This window comes from Coregonus lavaretus (assembly GCF_964263955.1).
Source record: "Coregonus lavaretus genome assembly, chromosome: 17".
Lineage (NCBI taxonomy): Eukaryota > Metazoa > Chordata > Actinopteri > Salmoniformes > Salmonidae > Coregonus > Coregonus lavaretus.
In genome coordinates, this window is record NC_140004.1 from 30,248,409 (window position 1) to 30,268,341 (window position 19,933).

General features: G+C 43.1%; 1 protein-coding gene across 3 annotated transcripts; it reads left to right on the plus strand.

The window, feature by feature from the left end:
- Positions 1–3,209: 3,209 nt before the first annotated feature.
- Positions 3,210–19,919, plus strand: LOC311144462 (golgin subfamily A member 3-like). 3 transcript variants are annotated; one of them, XM_084180485.1, is made up of 24 exons: positions 3,210–3,360; positions 4,541–4,888; positions 5,748–6,041; positions 7,196–7,308; positions 7,624–8,381; positions 8,636–8,744; positions 8,949–9,255; positions 9,410–9,612; positions 9,704–9,841; positions 9,994–10,155; positions 10,403–10,771; positions 10,886–10,963; positions 11,080–11,343; positions 11,519–11,613; positions 11,828–12,044; positions 12,570–12,713; positions 12,999–13,196; positions 13,367–13,483; positions 13,704–13,843; positions 14,089–14,221; positions 14,449–14,571; positions 14,725–14,889; positions 17,176–17,333; positions 17,707–19,919. In XM_084180485.1, exons 2-24 carry the CDS (start codon positions 4,708–4,710, stop codon positions 17,933–17,935), a joined length of 4,695 nt encoding a protein of 1,564 aa, XP_084036611.1. In that variant the 5' UTR covers positions 3,210–3,360; positions 4,541–4,707; the 3' UTR covers positions 17,936–19,919. The 3 variants fall into 3 exon arrangements, with proteins under 3 accessions (XP_084036611.1, XP_084036612.1, XP_084036613.1); XM_084180486.1 differs by having other exon boundaries at positions 5,748–5,915; XM_084180487.1 differs by lacking the exon at positions 5,748–6,041.
- Positions 19,920–19,933: the final 14 nt, after the last annotated feature.

Here is a 19,933-nt window from a genome sequence, read left to right on the forward strand (position 1 = left end):
AAGAGCAGGTGTTCTTAATGTTTTGTATACTCAGTGTATATATGACCCTAAGCATGATGGGATGTTTTAATTGTTTAATTAAATCAGGAAACACACCTGTGTGTAATCACCTGCTTTCAATGTACTTTGTATCCCTCGTTTACTCAAGTGTTTCCTTTATTTTGGCAGTTACCTGTATCTCTTAGTAGTATTTGTTGTGTGTCGGTATGGTTTTTGTGGCATCAATAGCCTCTGAAATATTAGAAACCTGTACACTCGTCTGAGACCACATTGGTCCCCTACATAATAATATGTTTTAAGCCATCCGTGCAAGTACATGACTTGAAATATTTGTTTTTGTCTTTTCTAAGATGTAGTGATTATGTCAAAATAAAGAAATTGAGAAAAACACATTCTGAGCCAGAGCTGGGCCTAAATTTTTGCCAAACTGAGACATATTCATATATTGATAAAAAAGTTAGAGGGATTGTTTCCCTTCCAAATTCTTCAAATATGGACAACCAAATACTTCAACAGTAACTTTGATGTACCCTCTGCATCAAAATAACAACAATTATTATATTTCCAAAACAACGTGTGGTTTATGAGATCAGAATACTGCGGTTGATGACCATTCATTTTAAGGTAAATAAGTAAGATAGGAGGTTATCTCCCCAAGTTAAAGCTGCAATGTGTAACTTTTTGGGTGACCCGAACAACTTCACATAGAAATGTAAGTTATAGATCTGTCATTTTCATTGTAAGCAAGTCTAAGAAGCGGTAGATCTGTTCTATTTGTGCTATTTCTATGCTGCAAATTCTTAAGTTTCGTTTTTGCATCTTTTACTTTCGGTTTTGTACATCAGCTTCAAACAGCTGAAAATACAATATTTTTGGTTATTGAAAATATATTTCACAGCGGTTTAGATGGTACAATGATTCTCTACACTATACTTGCTTGTTTTGCCACATAAACTGAAATGAGAGGAACTATGTTATTGGTAGCAAAATACAAACATTTGGATTGGTCAAGTTAATCAATTTAGGTATTTCAGACAAAATATGACTTCATTTCAGATGTATATACCATTAGACCATATTTTCCATAACATTTATATTTTCCATGCTTTTGATCCATTTTTATGTGATTTTTATAGAATTTCACAGTTTTCTAAATATACATGCTATTGAAGGCCAATGTTGCATTTTTGCAACGTCTCTAGAAGATTGCTCTACAGACTTGAAATTTAAAAAATTGATTATATTCGTAATCAGAGGCCTATTGAAAGTATTTCTGAAGTGTAGCCTAATAAATGTTTTCATCATTTGGATCTAGGCTTGTGTTGTTAACCTCCAGTTGTGTCTTTTTACCAGCAGGACCCATTTATTGACAATGATGACGTGACATACAGATTTTTAGATATTAGTCATTTTAGCAGACATTCTTATCCACAGCGACTTACAGTTAGTGAGTGCTGACATTTTCATACTGGCCCCCCATGGGAAACGAACCCACAACCCTGGTGTTGCAAGCGCCATGCTCTACCAACTGAGCTGTAGCTGCACTGTCATCCTAAAGAACATGAACCGACAGAAAGTACAGACCAGGGTAAGGCTGCTGCTGTTCAGATGAACATTTACATTTTAGTCATTTAGCAGACGCTCTTATCCAGAGCGACTTACAGGAGCAATTAGGGTTAAGTGCCTTGCTCAAGGGCACATCGACAGATTTTTCACCTAGTCGGCTCGGGGATTAGAACCAGCGACCTTTCGTTTACTGGCACAACGCTCTTAACCACTAAGCTATCTGCCGCCCCAACCTTGTTGTGTACTGTTACTTATCCAGCTGTGTATTCTAGCCATAGCTACACATTGTGTTATTAATTAAGCTACATACTGTAGAAGCAATAAAACTAAGGATTGATTGTTTAAACATTATGTCATGTCTGTATCACCATTATAACTTCTTTACACTATGAACTTCCAAACAATATATTCCATCATAACAAAAGGATTCTCAGTCCTTCTTCACCAGTACTTGTCTGTCTGCCCTCTCAAACAGGCAGCAGCACCACCTGATGACAGTGTAGTCTACACCACAGTAGCCTGTTAGACATAGGGCAGTTTTGCCTTCCACTTACTGTATGTAGACTTACCTGTATGGAACACAATATGGTCTATACGTGGTATGTAGGTTTCTCACTTATGGGTGGCACAAATTGGGATATGGGGGAGGGGATAAAATACTGTAGCATTTACAATACTTTAAAAAGTGTAGTGTTTTTGCAGATATTTCTGTAGTATTTACTACTGTGTATTTTTGTGGATAATACTGTAGTATTTACTATAGTATTCTACAGTATACTACAACATTCTATAGGACGTTCTACACATGATCAAGGGATACTACAGTGTGTAGAATAGTATTCTACATTATACTACAGTTTGCTACATAATTCTATAGTAGGTACTGTAGTATTCTAAACTGTACTCATTTTTTATGTAGGTTCTACTCAAAGAACAGACAAGCTGGGGAAATTCTAGAGGATACCATATTAACAATAAAAAATATATTTTTATTGTTGACACTTTTTTCATTGCTACCATATATGGAAATGTAACTGTGCATACCATGTGTTTCTTCAATAATAAAAAAGCAGAATAAATCTGAATAAAAATGTATGAAGAAACTGTTTTGAAGGAGAGCCTTAAATTTGCCCATAGTTGTTATCTAGCAATGAGGGGGGCTGAGGAACTGCTTCTGTGTGCTCCCTCATGATGAAATCAGGGGGCGACAGTTAGCCTAGCGATTAGCGAGGGGCGCCAGCAACCATGAGGGTTGCCAGTTTGAATCCTGGGTCCAACGGGAAAAACCGGGCGGGATGTGAGCAGGCAACATGAGGGTTGCTGTTATTAAATCCTGGATACCATTGCTTGTTGTACCAAATGAAATAAAAGTTTTTCCCAGCAACATTTTGTTACAGTTCTGACAAAACTGGAAACATTGTAGCTAGCACCCAATTGAATTTCTAATAACAGGTCGCAGTTATACTTCACGACCGCCAGAGGGATTCAATGTTTTTCTGATAATTACAAAGGGCCGGTTGTCCGTTCATTATAACAGTTCGGGTAGCAACTAGTCTGGCATTTTGCCGTTTAAATGTATCTCATTTCCAAGCATAGGTTGATCATTTATACATCATTAGATACAGAAAAATAATAATGAGTAATATATAAATGCAAAAGACATAATTATTTAATACGTGTTTAGTAGACATCAATTCACAAAACGATGTCAAATATCCTGTTGCTCGTCGAACACGTAAAATAATGGAATCCATTTAGCCACGTAGAAGCAGAACGAAGAGGCGTCTGAAAAAGGTTGGCTTTATAAACATTTTCTTTGCATTTGAACTATTGTCATGTCAGAAATGAATATCTATTTTGGCTATTTATTAAACCTTTTCATAATTTCACAATCTACAGTGATTTATACATTACACAACTTCGTGAACTGGTGTGATATCTGGGCGTAGAAAAATTATAGTCCCGTGTTAGCTATGTGGCTAATGAATATTAGCTAGCTATCGAGCAAACGTAACGTTAGGCTGTCTTTGCTTGACAGGTTGAATCTGCGAACAAGCCAGCAACTTGCCATATGTCTGTTTAGCTGGCTAGCTAGCTAGCTAACCACCTAGCTAAAGTTAGCTTGTGACACACAAGTTGTGTCGAGGCTGCTGCTGTCATTGCAGTTGGCTAGTTAGCAATAATATTGTTGGGTGGCTAACGTTACCTACAAATTGGGAAATAAGCAAGGTAACGAATGTGTGGTAAAGCTGCCGAATAGCTATCTGTTTCTATACAAGACTGGTTCGCCTTGTAGCTATTTGATTGCAATATGCAAAGGCATATTTGGTCAAGTTAGGTAGCTATATTTAGTAATGTTAACTAAACCCACTTAGATAGTTGTCTATATTAGTTTTTGCAGGCCATCTAATAATTTGACAAAGATCGAAACGTAGTAAATAAAGCAGTGAATTGGGAGCATAAACAGTGTGTGTCCCTTACTGTTCTTTACAAGTTTTCTTTATTAGCCCCGCACATACGTTTTTAATGATGTGCCTATGAGTACAAACTTTTCATCTAATAATTGAGTCATATAAAAATGTCTTTTAACTCACATTTCACGATCTTACATGATGGTAGACAACGTTTTAGGCTTTAATTTAGAGATTCACAATTTGTTCATGGTTTTAGGTCAATTTCTAAGCATTACTGAAGAGGTGTTTGGCAGCCAAATTAACAGCTCTTTTAGGTGAACTGAGGCAAATTTTCCAGCTCACAGAAAAGACTTGGAATGCCCATCCCTAATACATTTGCAATGGTATTCATAAGTAATGCAGGCCATGGCGCTTTTTATTTGTGCTACATCTGCGCTACACCATCATGGTGGCAAATCCTGTCAGATTACGCCTAGTTTGCATTTAGATTACTGTCTTTGATCAGACTGAATACTTTATAATGCTCATACTAACTAAACCTTAATGTTATACATTTTCAGGGGAGCCAATTTCTTTGGGGGTGTTCTTCATTGGACGCTTCAATTGCATTGCATTCAATCTTTTACTCTGAACAAACGGGAAGAAAATGTTTTGAAAGGATTATAGCTACACCCTGTGACTACCATATCCCTTCCATGGGCTCTAGTGCAACATCATTTGATTCTGTATGCAAATGGAATACCACAACTCAGTCATTGCTGAGATGGAGACAACCAATGGAGAAATCCATCAACTAGACCTGATACCACAGTCCAAAGAGGGTGGTGCTGATCCTGTGGTGAGCGACTCTCAGCTACTGAAGAAAGGAGTGCTGGACAAGCCGACCGCGTCGGGGGATGTTCTTAATGGTGAGTTGTTGCCCTAGTTAATGCTTTAGCCTGCCCTCAAGTGATGTGATTTGTTTTGTATTTTAATGTAGTAATTCTAGGGAAGCTGTCTGACTCTGACCTACTGCTGACTGATTTAATTATTCCATCCTCTCATCAAACAATGGAGTGTTCTTCCTCAACCAGTTAATTGTAAGAGAGAAATTCATTTCAAATGAGCCCTAAACTAAGTTAATAAAGCATAACTGAATGTTTGTATTATTTTCACAGGACATAATTGTGAAAATATTGTTATTGTTGTGGGGGATCTGCAGTAATAGGAACTCCTTATATGGAGGGAATTCCTCTGTTTTCCACCAGTATTCTTTCCAAGCTATGCATGACATGCTTGTGTGCGACCGGCCAGAGAAAAGGTTATTACTTGGCTGCCTCAAGTACAAAGAGAGATGGCCTATGTGTGGAATTGCAGGATTGTCTGGACACAGCTCTGAGCCTTGCCTCATAACTCACCCACACACCACTGTCACTTCATAGTCACCTCAACTGCACAAAGGCATATTGGCATGCCGTCGTTATTCCTACACGTCTCGCCTTCAATAAAAATGACAAAATGAATAGTATTAAACTGCCACTTCCAGTTCCTATAGAGCTATTCTGGCTTGACAAAGCTTGTTTGACCGGTTACCCGTGAAAGCCACAATTGACTTTAAGTCATTCAAAAGAGCCTAGCCTCCTAGTCCTTTTTTTAAACATCAAGTATATCACAATCCACTCTCATTGTGTTGTGAAATACAAACTGGATGGATGTATGCGGAATCTACCGTCTTTACTGACACGCTCCACTGTCAACCACCCACCTCACCCCACTCCCTTGTTGCAGGTTTTGTTAAGGCAGACGTGGTGCCAAATGGAGAACGAGTAGCAGAGGGCCCGCGGCCAAGCGCAGGAGGGGACGGCCATCCAAATGGCCCCCTGCCTCCTCCGTCGCACCCTGCTACCCAGGGCACCAGCCCACCTGTCAGCCCCCAGTCCAAAGAGCCATCCCAAGGTGTGGCCGCTATCCCACCACCCATGCTAGAGAAGTCTGAGGGAGCTAGTGCTGAGGGCCCTGTTCACAAGGGTGATGCATTGCAGTCGCTCAGACTGAGTATGCCTATGCAGGAGACTGAATTGTGTAAGCATACTGTAACCTGTACTTGCAGTGAGTGCCTCTCCCTGCCCCGTGTATTTTAACCACCTATTGCTCTGGGATGTTGCCTCAGAGACTGACTTGAGTTCCCCATCCCATATTTTAATTTCCTTGCCTGTGCTAACTACACTCCCATTAAAGAGATGGATCCAGTGGGTATCTGCTTTAGTGGTTTGAGCCCACTTACTTTGTGCAAACCCCGTGGTCATTTAATTGCTTGGTGCTTCTGTTGGGAACTTAGTGGCTGTATTTGAACTAATCCTTTACTTGTGTGGTTTGTTGTGAATGTTGTTTTGGATGATGGCCTAGGCTTACAGATACCATGATATGTAAAGTATTTTAAGTTTATTCGTTACATAACAGAATATGGCTTGTTTTGCCTCAAGCTTTTTGTTGACTGTGAAAGGCTAACCACTCCCACATAGAATGTTTACAGTGTCACATTAACTATTTGATAGTGTCACGTTCTGTTCCATTCATAGTGCATTCTGCTTTAAATGATGTTGCAATCAGGAAGTCCTCATGCTAACTTCTAAGTTGCACTGACTGACACCTCATGGTTGATCATCAGTGTACCTGGCCAATTGCAGTCAGAGAATCATCAATCAGGCTTATCACCTACTGTTTGCAAACTCACTAACCACGCAAGCCAAACTATTTTGTGTGTCACACTTTACTAACCTGAAAATACTTAACCCTAATTGCTCCTGTAAGTCGCTCTGGATAAGAGCGTCTGCTAAATGACTAAAATGTAAATGTAAAATGTAAAATAAGATCTGGGAGTGGACTGACTAATAGATGGACTGAGTCTGACTCATCTGGCTTTGTTAGTACTGGGTTGCATGCAGCTTCACTCCTAACCATGGTGGATGGATAACAATGTCATACAAGCACTCTCATTTCTAATTTTAAATGGCTCTGAACTGTAGGGACAAAGTAGTCTTACATTTACATCATTTAGCAGAAGCTCTTATCCAGAGCGACTTACAAATTGGTGCATTCCACACTTAGTTGTGGTTTCCTTCTAAAATGAATTGTATGCTTGTATGACAATGTCCAAGGTATTGTTAGCCTATTCTGTGTTGAATGGGGGTGCAGTTAGGACCTTCTATTTTTTGTTAAACTTGCATTTCCTGTAGCTGCCAAAGAGCCATCACTGGAGCTGGAGAATGAGGAGAAGATCCGCCATGATGCTCGTCGACGCCTGGAGGAGCAGCTCAAACAGTACAGAGTGCAGAGGCACAAGGAGACGGTGAGTGTGTGAACAGTGTCAGTCACCAGGCAGACATTCATCAGGATAAAGCTGTCAGTTACAAGCTGCACAGAGTTGAATTGAAGCGAAGTGTTCTCCCTATTATTTTTGGCATGGCAGGCCTTCTTGCCTAGTTTTGTTGACGTCCACCACCTATTAAAATGATCCTCTATTAGTCTCAGTTGAATGGTCTGGTGTTTGCGGCCCTGAATGTTGATTATTGGTGCCCACACAAGAACAAGCTAGGGGAAACACTGGGCTGATGTAGACTACGTCTTCTGCTCATTCTCACGCCACCCCTCTCTCCTCTTCCAGTCCTACCGCTCTACCCCAAAGAGCCGCAGTGGGTTCAGCACTCTGGACCCAGACCTCATGATGCACCCAGAGGCTCTTCCCCGGGCCAGCACCACCTCCATGACCACCGAGTACTCCTTCCTGAGGACCAGCGTCCCCCGGGGACCTAAACTGGGCAGCCTGGGCATCCCCCCAGCCAAGGAGAAGAAGTCACGGTCACCCCGCCCCAGCAAGATCCACTCACTGGCCGACTACAAGACCCCCGAGCCAGCAGGGGGCACTAGTGATGGTGGAGGAGGCGGCGGCGTGGTCAGGACGTCTGCAGACTCCTCCCTGGGGTCCAACCTGAGCTCTGTATCCACCCTGTCAGAGGTCAGCATGATGTCAGAGGTTGGCTCCATGGAGATGACCTCTTCGGAGGCCCCGCTGGTTTCATCAATGTCTCTCCAGGACAACACCTCGGAGGTGGATCCCGGCAGCGAGTCAGGGATGGGGTCGAGGCCCGGTGGGGATGGGAATGACAGCGACAGCTCTACCTACAGCAGCGTGTCCACCTCCACCAGCGGCACTGGGACCTACGGCATGCTGGCAGTGGGCAGGCAGAGAGGAGGGAACTACACGGTGGCGGGCAGGGAGATCGTTCCGGAGGCCATGGGCAACTTCCCATCACTGAAGGAGGTGCTGCAGGCTGCCAGCGATGAGCAGCAACTGCTGGAGCTGGAGCAGGACAGGGAGGGGTCTGGGGGACCACGCAGCCGCAGGGACAGCTTCTCCAGCAGGTACACCTGACCAGCACACAGCTCTTCTGTAACAGAGACTGACTGGTTTAGTACTAGTAAATAACATAAGCACATTGCTGTTGCATACTCCAGCTAAATAAACAAGGACGTTAGTCAGCTTTAGAACATTGCTATTATACTTTTCCAGTAATCATTTACCATTAATTGATGGAATTTGCTAGAAGGTTCCAGTAGCACTTAATTGTGCAATTTTTTGTTTCCTGCTCAATTGGTTAATTTCCTGTTTCCTACAGTGTGTCATTGGAGAGCTCTGTGATGGGACATGATGAAATGCTCCAGGTTCTGAAGGAGAAGATGAGACTGGAGGGCCAGCTAGAGTCTCTGTCTTCTGAGGCCAACCAGGTAACTAACTAACACAGTGTGGTGTGTCTATGATGGCTTATACTCTTAACATAGCTAAGGTAATTACCACTCAACTTACCACATGTTGAGACTTACTTACCTTCACTGGAATAGCTAGGCTAACACCCTACAATCCCTCCCTGCACAAGCCATTGGGAATACTGGAGTTCACTCCCTCACCCTCTCTCCACGTCTCCTCTCCAGGCTCTGAAAGAGAAGACTGAGCTCCAGGCCAAGCTGGCTACAGTCAACGCCCAGCTACAGGCCCAGGTGGAGCAGTCCCATGCCAGCCAGGAGAAGCAGAGCTCCCTCAACAAGGAGGTGTCCACCCTGCGCCAGAGCTGCTTCCAGCTGGAGAGGGCCATGGTGGAGCTGCAGGGCAACCTGGAGAGCAAGAACGCTGGCCTAGCCTCGCTGGGCAATGACCTGCAGGTGGCTGAGGAGCAGTACCAGAGACTCATGGGGAAGGTGGAGGAGATGCAGGAGAACGTCACCTCCAGGGACAACGCTGGTGAGTTGGATGGATCGAGAGCCTAGTATGGGCATCATGCTTTCATACCAGCATCTCCTCACAATAATATTAATACAATATTGGGGTATTTATGATTGCAATACATTTCTGTCAAATTCTGTGAATCATTTCTTATGGTGTTGTCCTCCTTCAGTCCAGGAGTTGCGTCAACAGATGGGTGGTCTCCAGACTCAGCTCCAGCAGGTCCAGCTAGAGCGCACCACCCTGCAGAGCAGGTTGAAGACCTCCCAGGCAGAGATCAACTCGCTGCAACAGGTCCGCCAGTGGTACCAGCAGCAGCTAGCGCTGGCCCAGGAGGCTCGGGTCCGGCTCCAGGGCGAAATGGCCAACATGCAGGTAAGGTTGTCTGTGAGAAGGGCTGTTTCGTAACATGTGTCTCTTGCTTCTATTGAGTTGAGGTGTTACGGAGTTGACGTGTTTTTCCCAGGCTGGGCAGATGACCCAGATTGGTGCCTTGGAGCACCTGAAGCTGGAGAACGTGACTCTGTCCCACCAGCTGACACAAACCCAGCATCGCTCCATCAAAGAGAAGGAGCGCATCGCTGTACAGCTGCAGAGTATTGAGGTCTGTCCCCTTTTAAAATTGGGAAAATACGACAGGTTGTGTGATTGGTGTTTATAATGTGTTACGGTTGGTTGAAAAATAATACAAGATTTACTGACACAAAAAAACACAAGCAGTGTGTTATCTGACCTCTCCCCTCCCTCTGGCCGTAGGCTGACATGATGACCCAGGAAGCTGCCTACCAGCAGATCCAGGATGCCAAGAGCATGGTGGAGGACGACCTCCAGCACAAACTGGACGAGTTTGAGGAGGAGCGAGAGCACTTACAGAAACTGGCCAACACCGCCAGCTCACTGGAGAGGGAACTAGAGCAGGTAAATAATTAATTGTTGGTTTATGAAATCACTTATGGCATGTTTTCGGATTGTTCAAATTAAGGTAATTTGTCAGTCGGAGAAGTTTATTAAAATCAATGGAGGGGTTTTTACACACATCTATAAAAATATCAGGAGCTGGACAAAAACAAAGTCCAATACGTAGAGAAAAAGTAAATGTCCGCTCACTGTTTTGCTATTTGGGACAACAGTTGCCTAATGTAACCCCTCTCTGTGTCCCCCACAGACGAAGGTGACCCTATCGCAGAAGGACCTGCAGCTGGAGGCCCTCCAGAAGGAGCACCTGGAGCTGATGAGACAGCTGACAGCCACTCAGGAGAGCCTTCACACCAAAGAGCAGTCCATCAACCAGCTGGAGGCGCGCTACCTGGAGCTAGAGGCCACGCTGGCAGAGCTGCAGACAGAGACCAACGCCAAGGACGAGAACATCCAGTACCTGCAGAATGAGAAGATTGTGCTGGAGGTGGCCCTCCAGGCAGCCAGAGCTGATAAAAGTCAGCTGGACGAGGGGGCGGAGAGGCTGGGGGAGGAGGTGCTGGTGGCCTCCGATGTCCTTGATCAGCTCAGGCAGGAGGTCCAAGTCAAATCCTCACAGGTGAGAAACAAACCACCATGGAGCCAGAAGGTCTAATCCCACTCCTCTAAGGCTGTTGAGCCACTGTGTTTGATCTTAAGTAGAAAGTAAACGCCTTCTCCTTTTTGGTTTTAGATTGGATCTCTGCAGCAGGATTACGGCACCCTGAAGAAACAAGCTCAGAAATTGAAAGAGCAGTTCACGCAGCAAAAGGTGCTTGTCACTCCCTATCCTGTGTCCCTTGTTTGCTTTTGGGAGGATTGTGTGTACACACACATTCACACACAGGACTCGTCTCTTTACACCTCTTCCCATTTCCCACCCATCAGGTGATGGTGGAGGCCTATCGCCGGGACGCCAGCTCCAAGGAGCAGCTGATCAGTGAGCTGAAGTCCACTAAGAAGCGTCTGGTGTCAGAGGTGAAGGGGCTGAAGCAAGAGCTGCTGGAGGCCCATGGGGAGAAACAGAAAGCTGAGCTGGAGCAGAGCCGGATGCAGAAGGAGGTAGTCCGGGTCCAGCAGCAGATGAACAGCCTGGAGAACCACCTGCAGTCTGTGCAGACCGAGAGGGATCAGCTGGAGAATCAGATACAGGTACATGACCCCATCCTACACAAGCCTGACTTCCTAGCAGCTCTATGTTTTTTCTAAGCTTTTTCTTTGCATTACTCTCATGGCAGTACTTGCATTACATATCCCATTGCCTTATCTGGCTTTCTTTGATAGGCATTTGATAATAATCAGTGTGTGTTTTGATGTCCCTCAACAGTCACTACAGTTTGACCAGAGCCAGCTAGCAGCAGTGACGGAGGAGAATGAGGGCCTGAAGAAACAGGTGGACCAGATGCAGTCCGAAGCCAGGAAGTGAGTCACACAACATTTCTACAGCCAGACAGACTTCTGTAACCAGCTTGGTTCCCATAGTAATGACCCAAACAGATTTACTATGAATCTGTGTAAATGGCATGAGAATATGAACGTGAATAAGAATCTCTCTTACTCAGACAGGATAATCTATTTTATTCAGATTGGTTAGATGTGCACTAATGTGTCTAATTGTTTTATTTTCAACTCTCAGGGCCATCTCAGAGCAGAAGGTGAGAATGAAGCGGCTGGGGACAGATTTGACCAGCGCGCAGAAGGATATGAAGGCCAAGCACAAGGCCTATGAGAACGCAGTGGGCATCCTGAGTCGCAGGCTCCAAGAGGCCCTGGCCGACAAGCAGACCACCGAGGCAGAGCTGGTCAAACTCAAGGCCCAGGTCTCAGACGGCGGAAACAACCAGGCCCTGCAGGTACATTCAGTACTAACCTTATAATCAGGACCCAGAGTTTTTCCTCATCACATGACAACCAGGAACTAGGGTCCAGAGTTTGTTTCTGGTCAGATCATGTGATCAGGAAAAACTTGTGGCCATACTAATAACAGATTACAGCACAACCGTAGCCAACTGTGATGTTTCCTGAGTGGCGCAGTGGTCTAAGGCACTGCATCGCAGTGCTAATTGTGCCACTAGAGATCCTGGTTCGAATCCAGGCTCTGTCGCAGCCGGCCGCGACCGGGAGACTCATGGGCGGCGCACAATTGGCCCAGCGTCGTCCAGGGTAGGGGAGGGAATGGCCGGCAGGGATGTAGCTCAGTTGATAGAGAATGGCGTTTGCAACGCCAGGGTTGTGGGTTCGATTCCCACGGGGGGCCAGTATAAAAAAAAAAATGTATTCACTAACTGTAAGTCGCTCTGGATAAGAGCGTCTGCTAAATGACTTAAATGTAAATGTAATGTTTGAATACTGATCTAAACCTCTTATCCTTGTTCCAGGATAAGATTGAGGCTCTGCAGAGTGAACTCCAGGCTGTGAGTCACAGCAAGGCCATGCTGGAGAAGGAGCTTCAGGAGGTCATCTCCCTCACTAGCACTGAGCTGGAAGAGTTACAGGAGAAAGTAATGGAGCTGGAGGATGAGGTGAGACCAGTCTGGGCAATGACAATTAAATACACTATCCTGGCATCCAAACAGATTTCGCTACGTTTCACCGTTGCTTTACATTGTCTGGTTTAACCAGGCTATAAATACACACCACCAGCCCGATGATGTAAAAGAAGATTACTTTATTGTCCATTGTCTGCAAATGTCCAACAGAAATGTGTGTTTTACTATCCTAACCACTCTGAAAATTACTCAGAGCCAATGGTCCTTGTGCGTCTCAGTTTCCTTGATTGTAAAATCGTATATATTTTTCACCCACAGCTGCAGGAGGCGCGATGCTTCAAGAGGAGGATTAGACGACTGGAAGACGCCAACAAGAAGTTATCCCTGGAGCTGGAGCATGAGAAAGGGAAGTTGACGGGACTGGGGCAGTCCCATAATTCACTGCGGGAGCATACCAATATTCTAGAGACTGCCCTGGCCAAGAGAGAGGCCGACCTGGTCCAGCTCAACCTCCAGGTGAAAGGCTTCAATCATACATTCTCAGTTACTTCTATCACTGATCAATTGAATGACTTTACCCATGCAGTAACAGTAACACCATTCTATGAGTCTGTGGTTGCTCTTTTTCATAAAGACGCTAACAAACGGATTGTTTTTTCTATTCTCTTCTTTGCCCTTCTCCACAGGTGCAAGCTGTACTAAAACGAAAAGAGGAGGAAGACCAGCAGATGAAGCAGCTGGTCCAGACTCTACAGGTCGCCTTGGAGAAGGAGAAGGCCAAAGTCAAGGACCTGAAAGAGCAGGTAAAGACGCCTAACCCGACCCAGCCACAACATAGTCATCATCTGTCATCATTAACACATTGTAACGCATTACACACATATACAAGCCCCTGAAGGAGACAGACTGGCCCAGCCACGACATAGTCTTATAAAGTCATTACATTACCACATTGTAGCATACTGTAATGTACTCCATAGAAGCCTTTGGAGACAGACTGTAAATGTGTGTTATGTCCACTAGGTGGCAGCAGCTAAGGCAGAGGCTGCGCACAACAGACGGCATTACAGGGCAGCCATGCTGGAGCTGTGTGAGATCAAGAAGGACCTGCAGGCCAAAGAAGAGCTGGTCAAAGCCCTGCACAGTGAGGCACACAAACTACAGTGAGTCTCAATTTGCAGTTTATAGTTATTATGAATAAGGCTTGGAATGATGCTGCTGTGTTTAACAGATTTAAGATACGATTTTGATTAGCCTTATGAGTTGATGGAATCATTGGGGCATGCTCGGTCCTTGTATTTTAGGGAATAAACACATCTAACTCTAAGTAATCTTTTTGTTTTGATCTTATGTCTCTTCTTGATTTGAACCCTGTTTCACATTAACATCCTTTCCTTCCCCTACATAGGGCTCAGGATGAGAAACACTCTCAGGAGGTGTCCAGGTTCCAGGAGGAGCTGTCAGAGGCCCACTTCCAGCTCCAGATCCTCCAGAAACAGCTGGATGAACAGCTTAGCAAGCAGCCCCTCACAAACCAGGAGGTAGCTAGCTATACCACACCACGCTATGCAATAGACACAACCATGGTCCTGTTTAGTAGGGAGAAAACGTTTTGAAACCGGGAGGTACTACCTGAACTTTTGCAATAAGAACACACATTTTTGTTTTGCTATGGTGTGCCCTACTGAACACAACCCAGGACCTTGAATAAGGAAGTTGTTTGTTGAAAAAGACATCGGTCACTGACTTGACTGTGTTCTCCCCCCAGGTGGAGGATTTGAAGTGGGAGGTGGAGCAGAGGCAGAGGGAGATCGAGGCCCAGAGACAGCAGCTGGAGCTAGTGGATCAGTGCAGCCAGAGGGAGCTGGACAGCCTGCAGACATCTCTACAGGTACACACACACAACCAGGGTGCTGAGGAGGACAGAGCTGGCTAGCGCCACAGCTCTAAACCATAGACGCATACTTTAGTATCACCTTAACTCTCTGTCATTGTTCATTGTGTTGCCATTTTGTGCATGACTTTGCCTTGCTCTGTGTTCTAGGGCATTAAGGTGGAGCTGGAGTCTGTGCAGGAGGAGCTGAGCAGCACCAGAAAGGATAAGTTCATGCTACAGGCCAAGGTGGGGGAGCTGAGGAACAGCATGAAGACTGTTCTGCTGCAGAACCAGCAGCTCAAACTGGACCTCAAACAGAACCGCCTCCGGAAGGTAAGTTACCTGGGACTGAGTTTTTGCTACCTGGCTGAGACTAAGTAGGAAGAACAGGGTTAGGTTTGGCACTTTTTTATTTTTACGTCAGTTGTATTCAGTGAAGGCTGTTGAGGGGAGGATGGCTCTTAATAATGGCTGGAACGGAGCGAATGTAATGGCATTTGATACCATTCCACCTATTCCGCTCCAGCCATTACCACAAGCCTGTCCTCCCCAATTAAGGTGCCACTAACCTCCTGTGGTAGTAATGGTATTTCAATATTGTTGGTGTGTTAAAGGTGCAATATGCAGAAAACTCTGCGGCTTTTATTGGTTGCTAAAATTCTAATAGTTCGCCTAATTTCAGTTTGTGACAAAACAAGCAATGCATAGTGTAGAGAATCATTTTCCCATCCAAACCGCTGTGAAATATATTTTCAATAACCCAAAATATTGTATTTTCAGCTGTTTGAAGCTGGTGTACAAAACCGAAAATAAAGGACGCAAAACTAAATTTAAGAACTGGAATCATAGAAATAGTGCACATAGAACAGATCTACTGCTTCTTAGACTTGCTTTCAACGGGTCGACCATAAAGTTACATATTGCAGCTTTAAATTGAGAAAGGGTAGGTAGAACATACAACTCATCCAGGTATAACATGGGTATATGTTTTGTGGATTGATAAAGGGGTATGAAAAGTTGTTACAATAAACACACTTGAGTGTATATTTAGTGCCTTCAGAAAGTATTCATACCCCTTGACTTATTCCACATTTTGGTGTTACAGCCTGAATTCAAAATGGATTTTAAAAAATAATATTCTCACCCATCTACACACAATACCCCATAATGACAAAGTGAAAACATGTTTTTAGACATTTTAACAAATGTATTGAAAATGAATTATCTAATTTACATAAGTATTCACACCCCTGAGTCAATACATGTTAGAATCACCTTTGGCAGCAATTACCGAGCTAACAGAGCTTTGCACACCAGAATTTTACAATATTTGCACATTTATTATTTTTACAATTCTTCAAGCTCTGTCAAGTTGGTTGTGATCCTTGCTAGACAGCCATTTTGAAGTCTTTCCATGGATTTTCAAGCCGATTTAAGTCTAAACTGTAACTAGGCCACTAGGGAACATTCAATGTCGTCTTGGTAAGCAACACCAGTGTATATTTGGCCGTGTGTTTTCGGTTACTGTCCTGCTGAAAGTTGTATTTGTCTCCCAGTGTCTGTTGGAAAGCAGACTGAATCAGGTTTTCCTTTAGGATTTTGCCTGTGTTAAGCTCTATTCCGTTTCTTTTTATCCTAAAAAAAACTCCCTAGTCCTTGCCGATGACAAGCATACCCATAACATAATTCATCCACCACCATGCTTGAAAATATAAAGAGTGGTACTCAGTGATGTGTTGGATTTGCCCCAAACATAGCGCTTTGTATTCAGGACATAAAGTTAATTTCTTTGCCACATTGTTTGCAGTTTTACTTTAGTGCCTTATTGCAAACAGGTTGCATGTTTTTGAATATTTGTTATTCTGTACAGGCTTCCTTTTCGCACTGTCATTTAAGTTAGTATTGTGGAGTAACTACAATGTTGTTGATCCATCCTCAGTTTTGTCCTATCACAGCCATTTTAAAGTCAACATTGGCCTCATGGTGAAATCCCTGAGCGGTTTCCTTCCTCTCTGCCAACTGAGTTAGGATGGACTCCTGTATCTTTATTGACTTGGTGTATTGATACACCATCCAAAGTGTAATTTATAATTTCACCATGCTCAAAGGGATATTCAATATCTGCTTTTTATTAAATGTTTACCCATCTACCAATAGGTGCCCTTCTTTACGTGGCATTGGAAAACCTCACTGATCTTTGTGGTTGAATCTGTGTTTGAAATTCACTGCTCGACTGAGGGACCTTACAGATAATTAATTGTATGTGTGGGGAACAGAGATGAGGTAGTCATTCAAAAATCATGTAACTTATTGTGTGACTTGTTAAGAAAATGTTTACTCTTGAACTTATTTAGGCTTGCCAGAACAAAGGGGTTGAATACTTATTGACTCAAGACATTTTCAGCTTTTCATTTTTAATAACAATTTAAAACATTTCTAATAACTTTGACATGATGGGGTATTGTGTGTAGGCCAGTGACTCAATCTCAATTCCATTTTAAATTCAGGCTGTAGCACAACAAAATGTTGACAAAGTCAAGGGGTGTGAGAACTTTCTGAAGGCACTCTATATCACAGTATGCCGAGTTTCCTTTTTGTGCTGTATTCCTCATTGAGCAGCAGAGGATGGAGCCATCAAACCCATCAAGCCCAGTGACCCCGGTGAAGATCCCAGACTGCCCTGTGCCTGCCTCCCTGCTGGATGAGCTGCTCAAGCCCTCTGCCTCTGTCAACAAGGAGCCCCTCAATAACCTGCACAACTGTCTGCGCCAGCTCAAGTAAGAACTGACCACCTATGTCTTCCTTTAACTTCTGGGAGTGGAAAACCTGTTATTTGTTATTGGACTTTTGATTATTATTGATATTGATTATTGTACTGCAATGTAGGGAGCTAGCGCGTAAGCATTTCACTGCACCATTTATAGCTGTTGTAAACTGAGTACGGATAATATGCTTTTGTAGCTCATGTTACTCAAAATAGCTTGTGTGTTTTCTGATAACCATAATGGAAGACAAAGAATAGGAATGTATGCATAATAGAAATCCTTTACTCTCAAAAGGTATTTGTCTCACATGTGGATGGTGTATTATAATTCTCTAATAGGAATTAAATGCCAGAACACTAAAGTGAATGTTGTATGTTTCCTGCAGGCATGAAATGGACAGCCTTCAGAAACAAATGGAGGAGCACACAGTCACCGTGCACGAGTCCATGATGTCATGGAATAACGCAGAGGAGGAATTGACTCGACTGGGGGTGCCGCTGGAGAATGACTCCATAACATCCCCCCCTCTAAACCAGGTGGACAGTAACGGCGGAGCAGAGGAGGAGGAGGAGGAGGAGGAGGAGGAGGAGGAGGAGGAGCCACAGCCATCGTAATGCAGCATCTTCTCAGGCAGACACACAGAGTGGAGTTTTATCCACAAGGGCACCTTTTTTTTTAACCTGTTTTTTCCATTTCTTATCAATTGCTGCCAACATTTGGCATTATTATCAAATCAGCACAGACAGTGGTTGGATAAAGTAATTTATACTTATAACCATAGCTTTACTCTTTATTTGGACTTTGTCTATTTTTTTGTTACGGCTGTCATTTGTCATATTTATTTATTTACAATTCAGGAATGACAATATTGAACCTTAAATGACCGTGACAACTACATTGTTAGTTTATTTACGCATACTGGTACTTTTGATATACTTTCTCATGCTCCGGTAAGATAAGTGAGACAGTTTAAAGCCTGCAGAAATTGACTATTGTTATAAGCATACTGTAGTCCCTCTTACTGTTCTTACATATCTCTGTGCCTGCGAATGAGAGGAGCCACTCGTTCCATAAACTTGTTGAAATCCAAATCGACCCTTAGTCCCTCCACTTAGACACACCTGTAGATCTGATTGGATAAATGTTAACAATATGGCAAAAAGTATACTAGGCCTATAAGAAGGCACGGTGAAGCAATAACCATATTCCACCGCCTCAGATTTACACAAGTTTATCAGGGTGTAGGCTAGGAGTTGGTTTGGGATTTAGGGAGTCGTCTGGTCAAATGCCCCTATGGCTTTCAAACTGTTTGTGGTGAATCACTATCATTCTCCTTTTAGTACGCCTCACATTTCAGTTCATTTCATTAACATCAATCTATTCAGTTTTGAATTGCTTCTCGTTCTTTTTTAAAGCTTGCTATCAACATATCATTGTGGGCTCTGCAACTTTGTGGAAAATTAATTCTTAACTATGTATGAAATTGGGAGTTTGTCTGGCTGGCTTGGACTGTAGTAATGTGTATGGCATAGCCTTAAGGAATCTTTTGTATGCTGTTAAAGGACTAAATGTTATGAATGAACGTATCATTATTTCAATTGACAGCAGGTGTACAAGATGTAATATAGGTTATATTGTAGGATTATGCTGTTTGCAGATCCAAACTGAATGGTTTAATGTTCAATATTTGGGTAGTCTCAACCGATGTTGCACAATTAATGAGAGAGCTTACTGTAACTGACTTTGAGGGAGGGGAAGGTGTAAGAGAACTTTTACGCAAAATGTTACTACTTCTATTAGTGAGATGCGCTCAAATGTATTCATTTTTGTTACTATGGTTTCATATTTACAGAAAATGCCTGCCCCTTAATTGCTTGTTTAATTCCTTTGCGGTTGATTTGCTGTCAAGGAAAACTGTTTATTCTTTGCAGAGGTTAATATAATATATACGAATATACTTCCTTTTCTCTACTTTTTCCTATAATTGAATGACTTTGATCATTATGTAATAGTGTGATGAGCAAAAACATTTGAGAATGATATGTTATGATATGCAACTTGCAAAGCATATTTATTCAAACTGTTAAAAGTCCAAATGTAGACAGCAATGGACACCATAAACTACAGCACATGCAGTTGTAATGTGACTGTTTTAAATGCCGATATACTCATTTCCAGACAACATGTATCATGCCAGTCAAAGTAAATAGACTATTTTTAACCACACTGTAATAACATGCTTATTACATATCTGCAAAGGGAAAACCTATAGTCGAAGGGCAAGCTGTGTTCAGTTGACTGGTAATAACTAACAGCTCTCATACTGTGTTTTTGAAGAAGGGTTTGAAACAATCTGTTCGAAATTGACTTGTTGAATCTATACAACATTGACTGTATCTTCCAAGCTACCTTTCACTGTTGTCTACATATTTGAATACTTAACATTTGTTGGTACATGGAGCAGGGATAAAAGAGTTCTGTACATAAACCTTGCTGTATTTGCCGTTCAATCTTTTAATCTGCAAAGAGGGGCATAGACCTGCTAAACTGATTCATTGGGAGATTGTATTTATCTCATAAAGTTGCACTATTCATCAATGGTTGTCCATTAT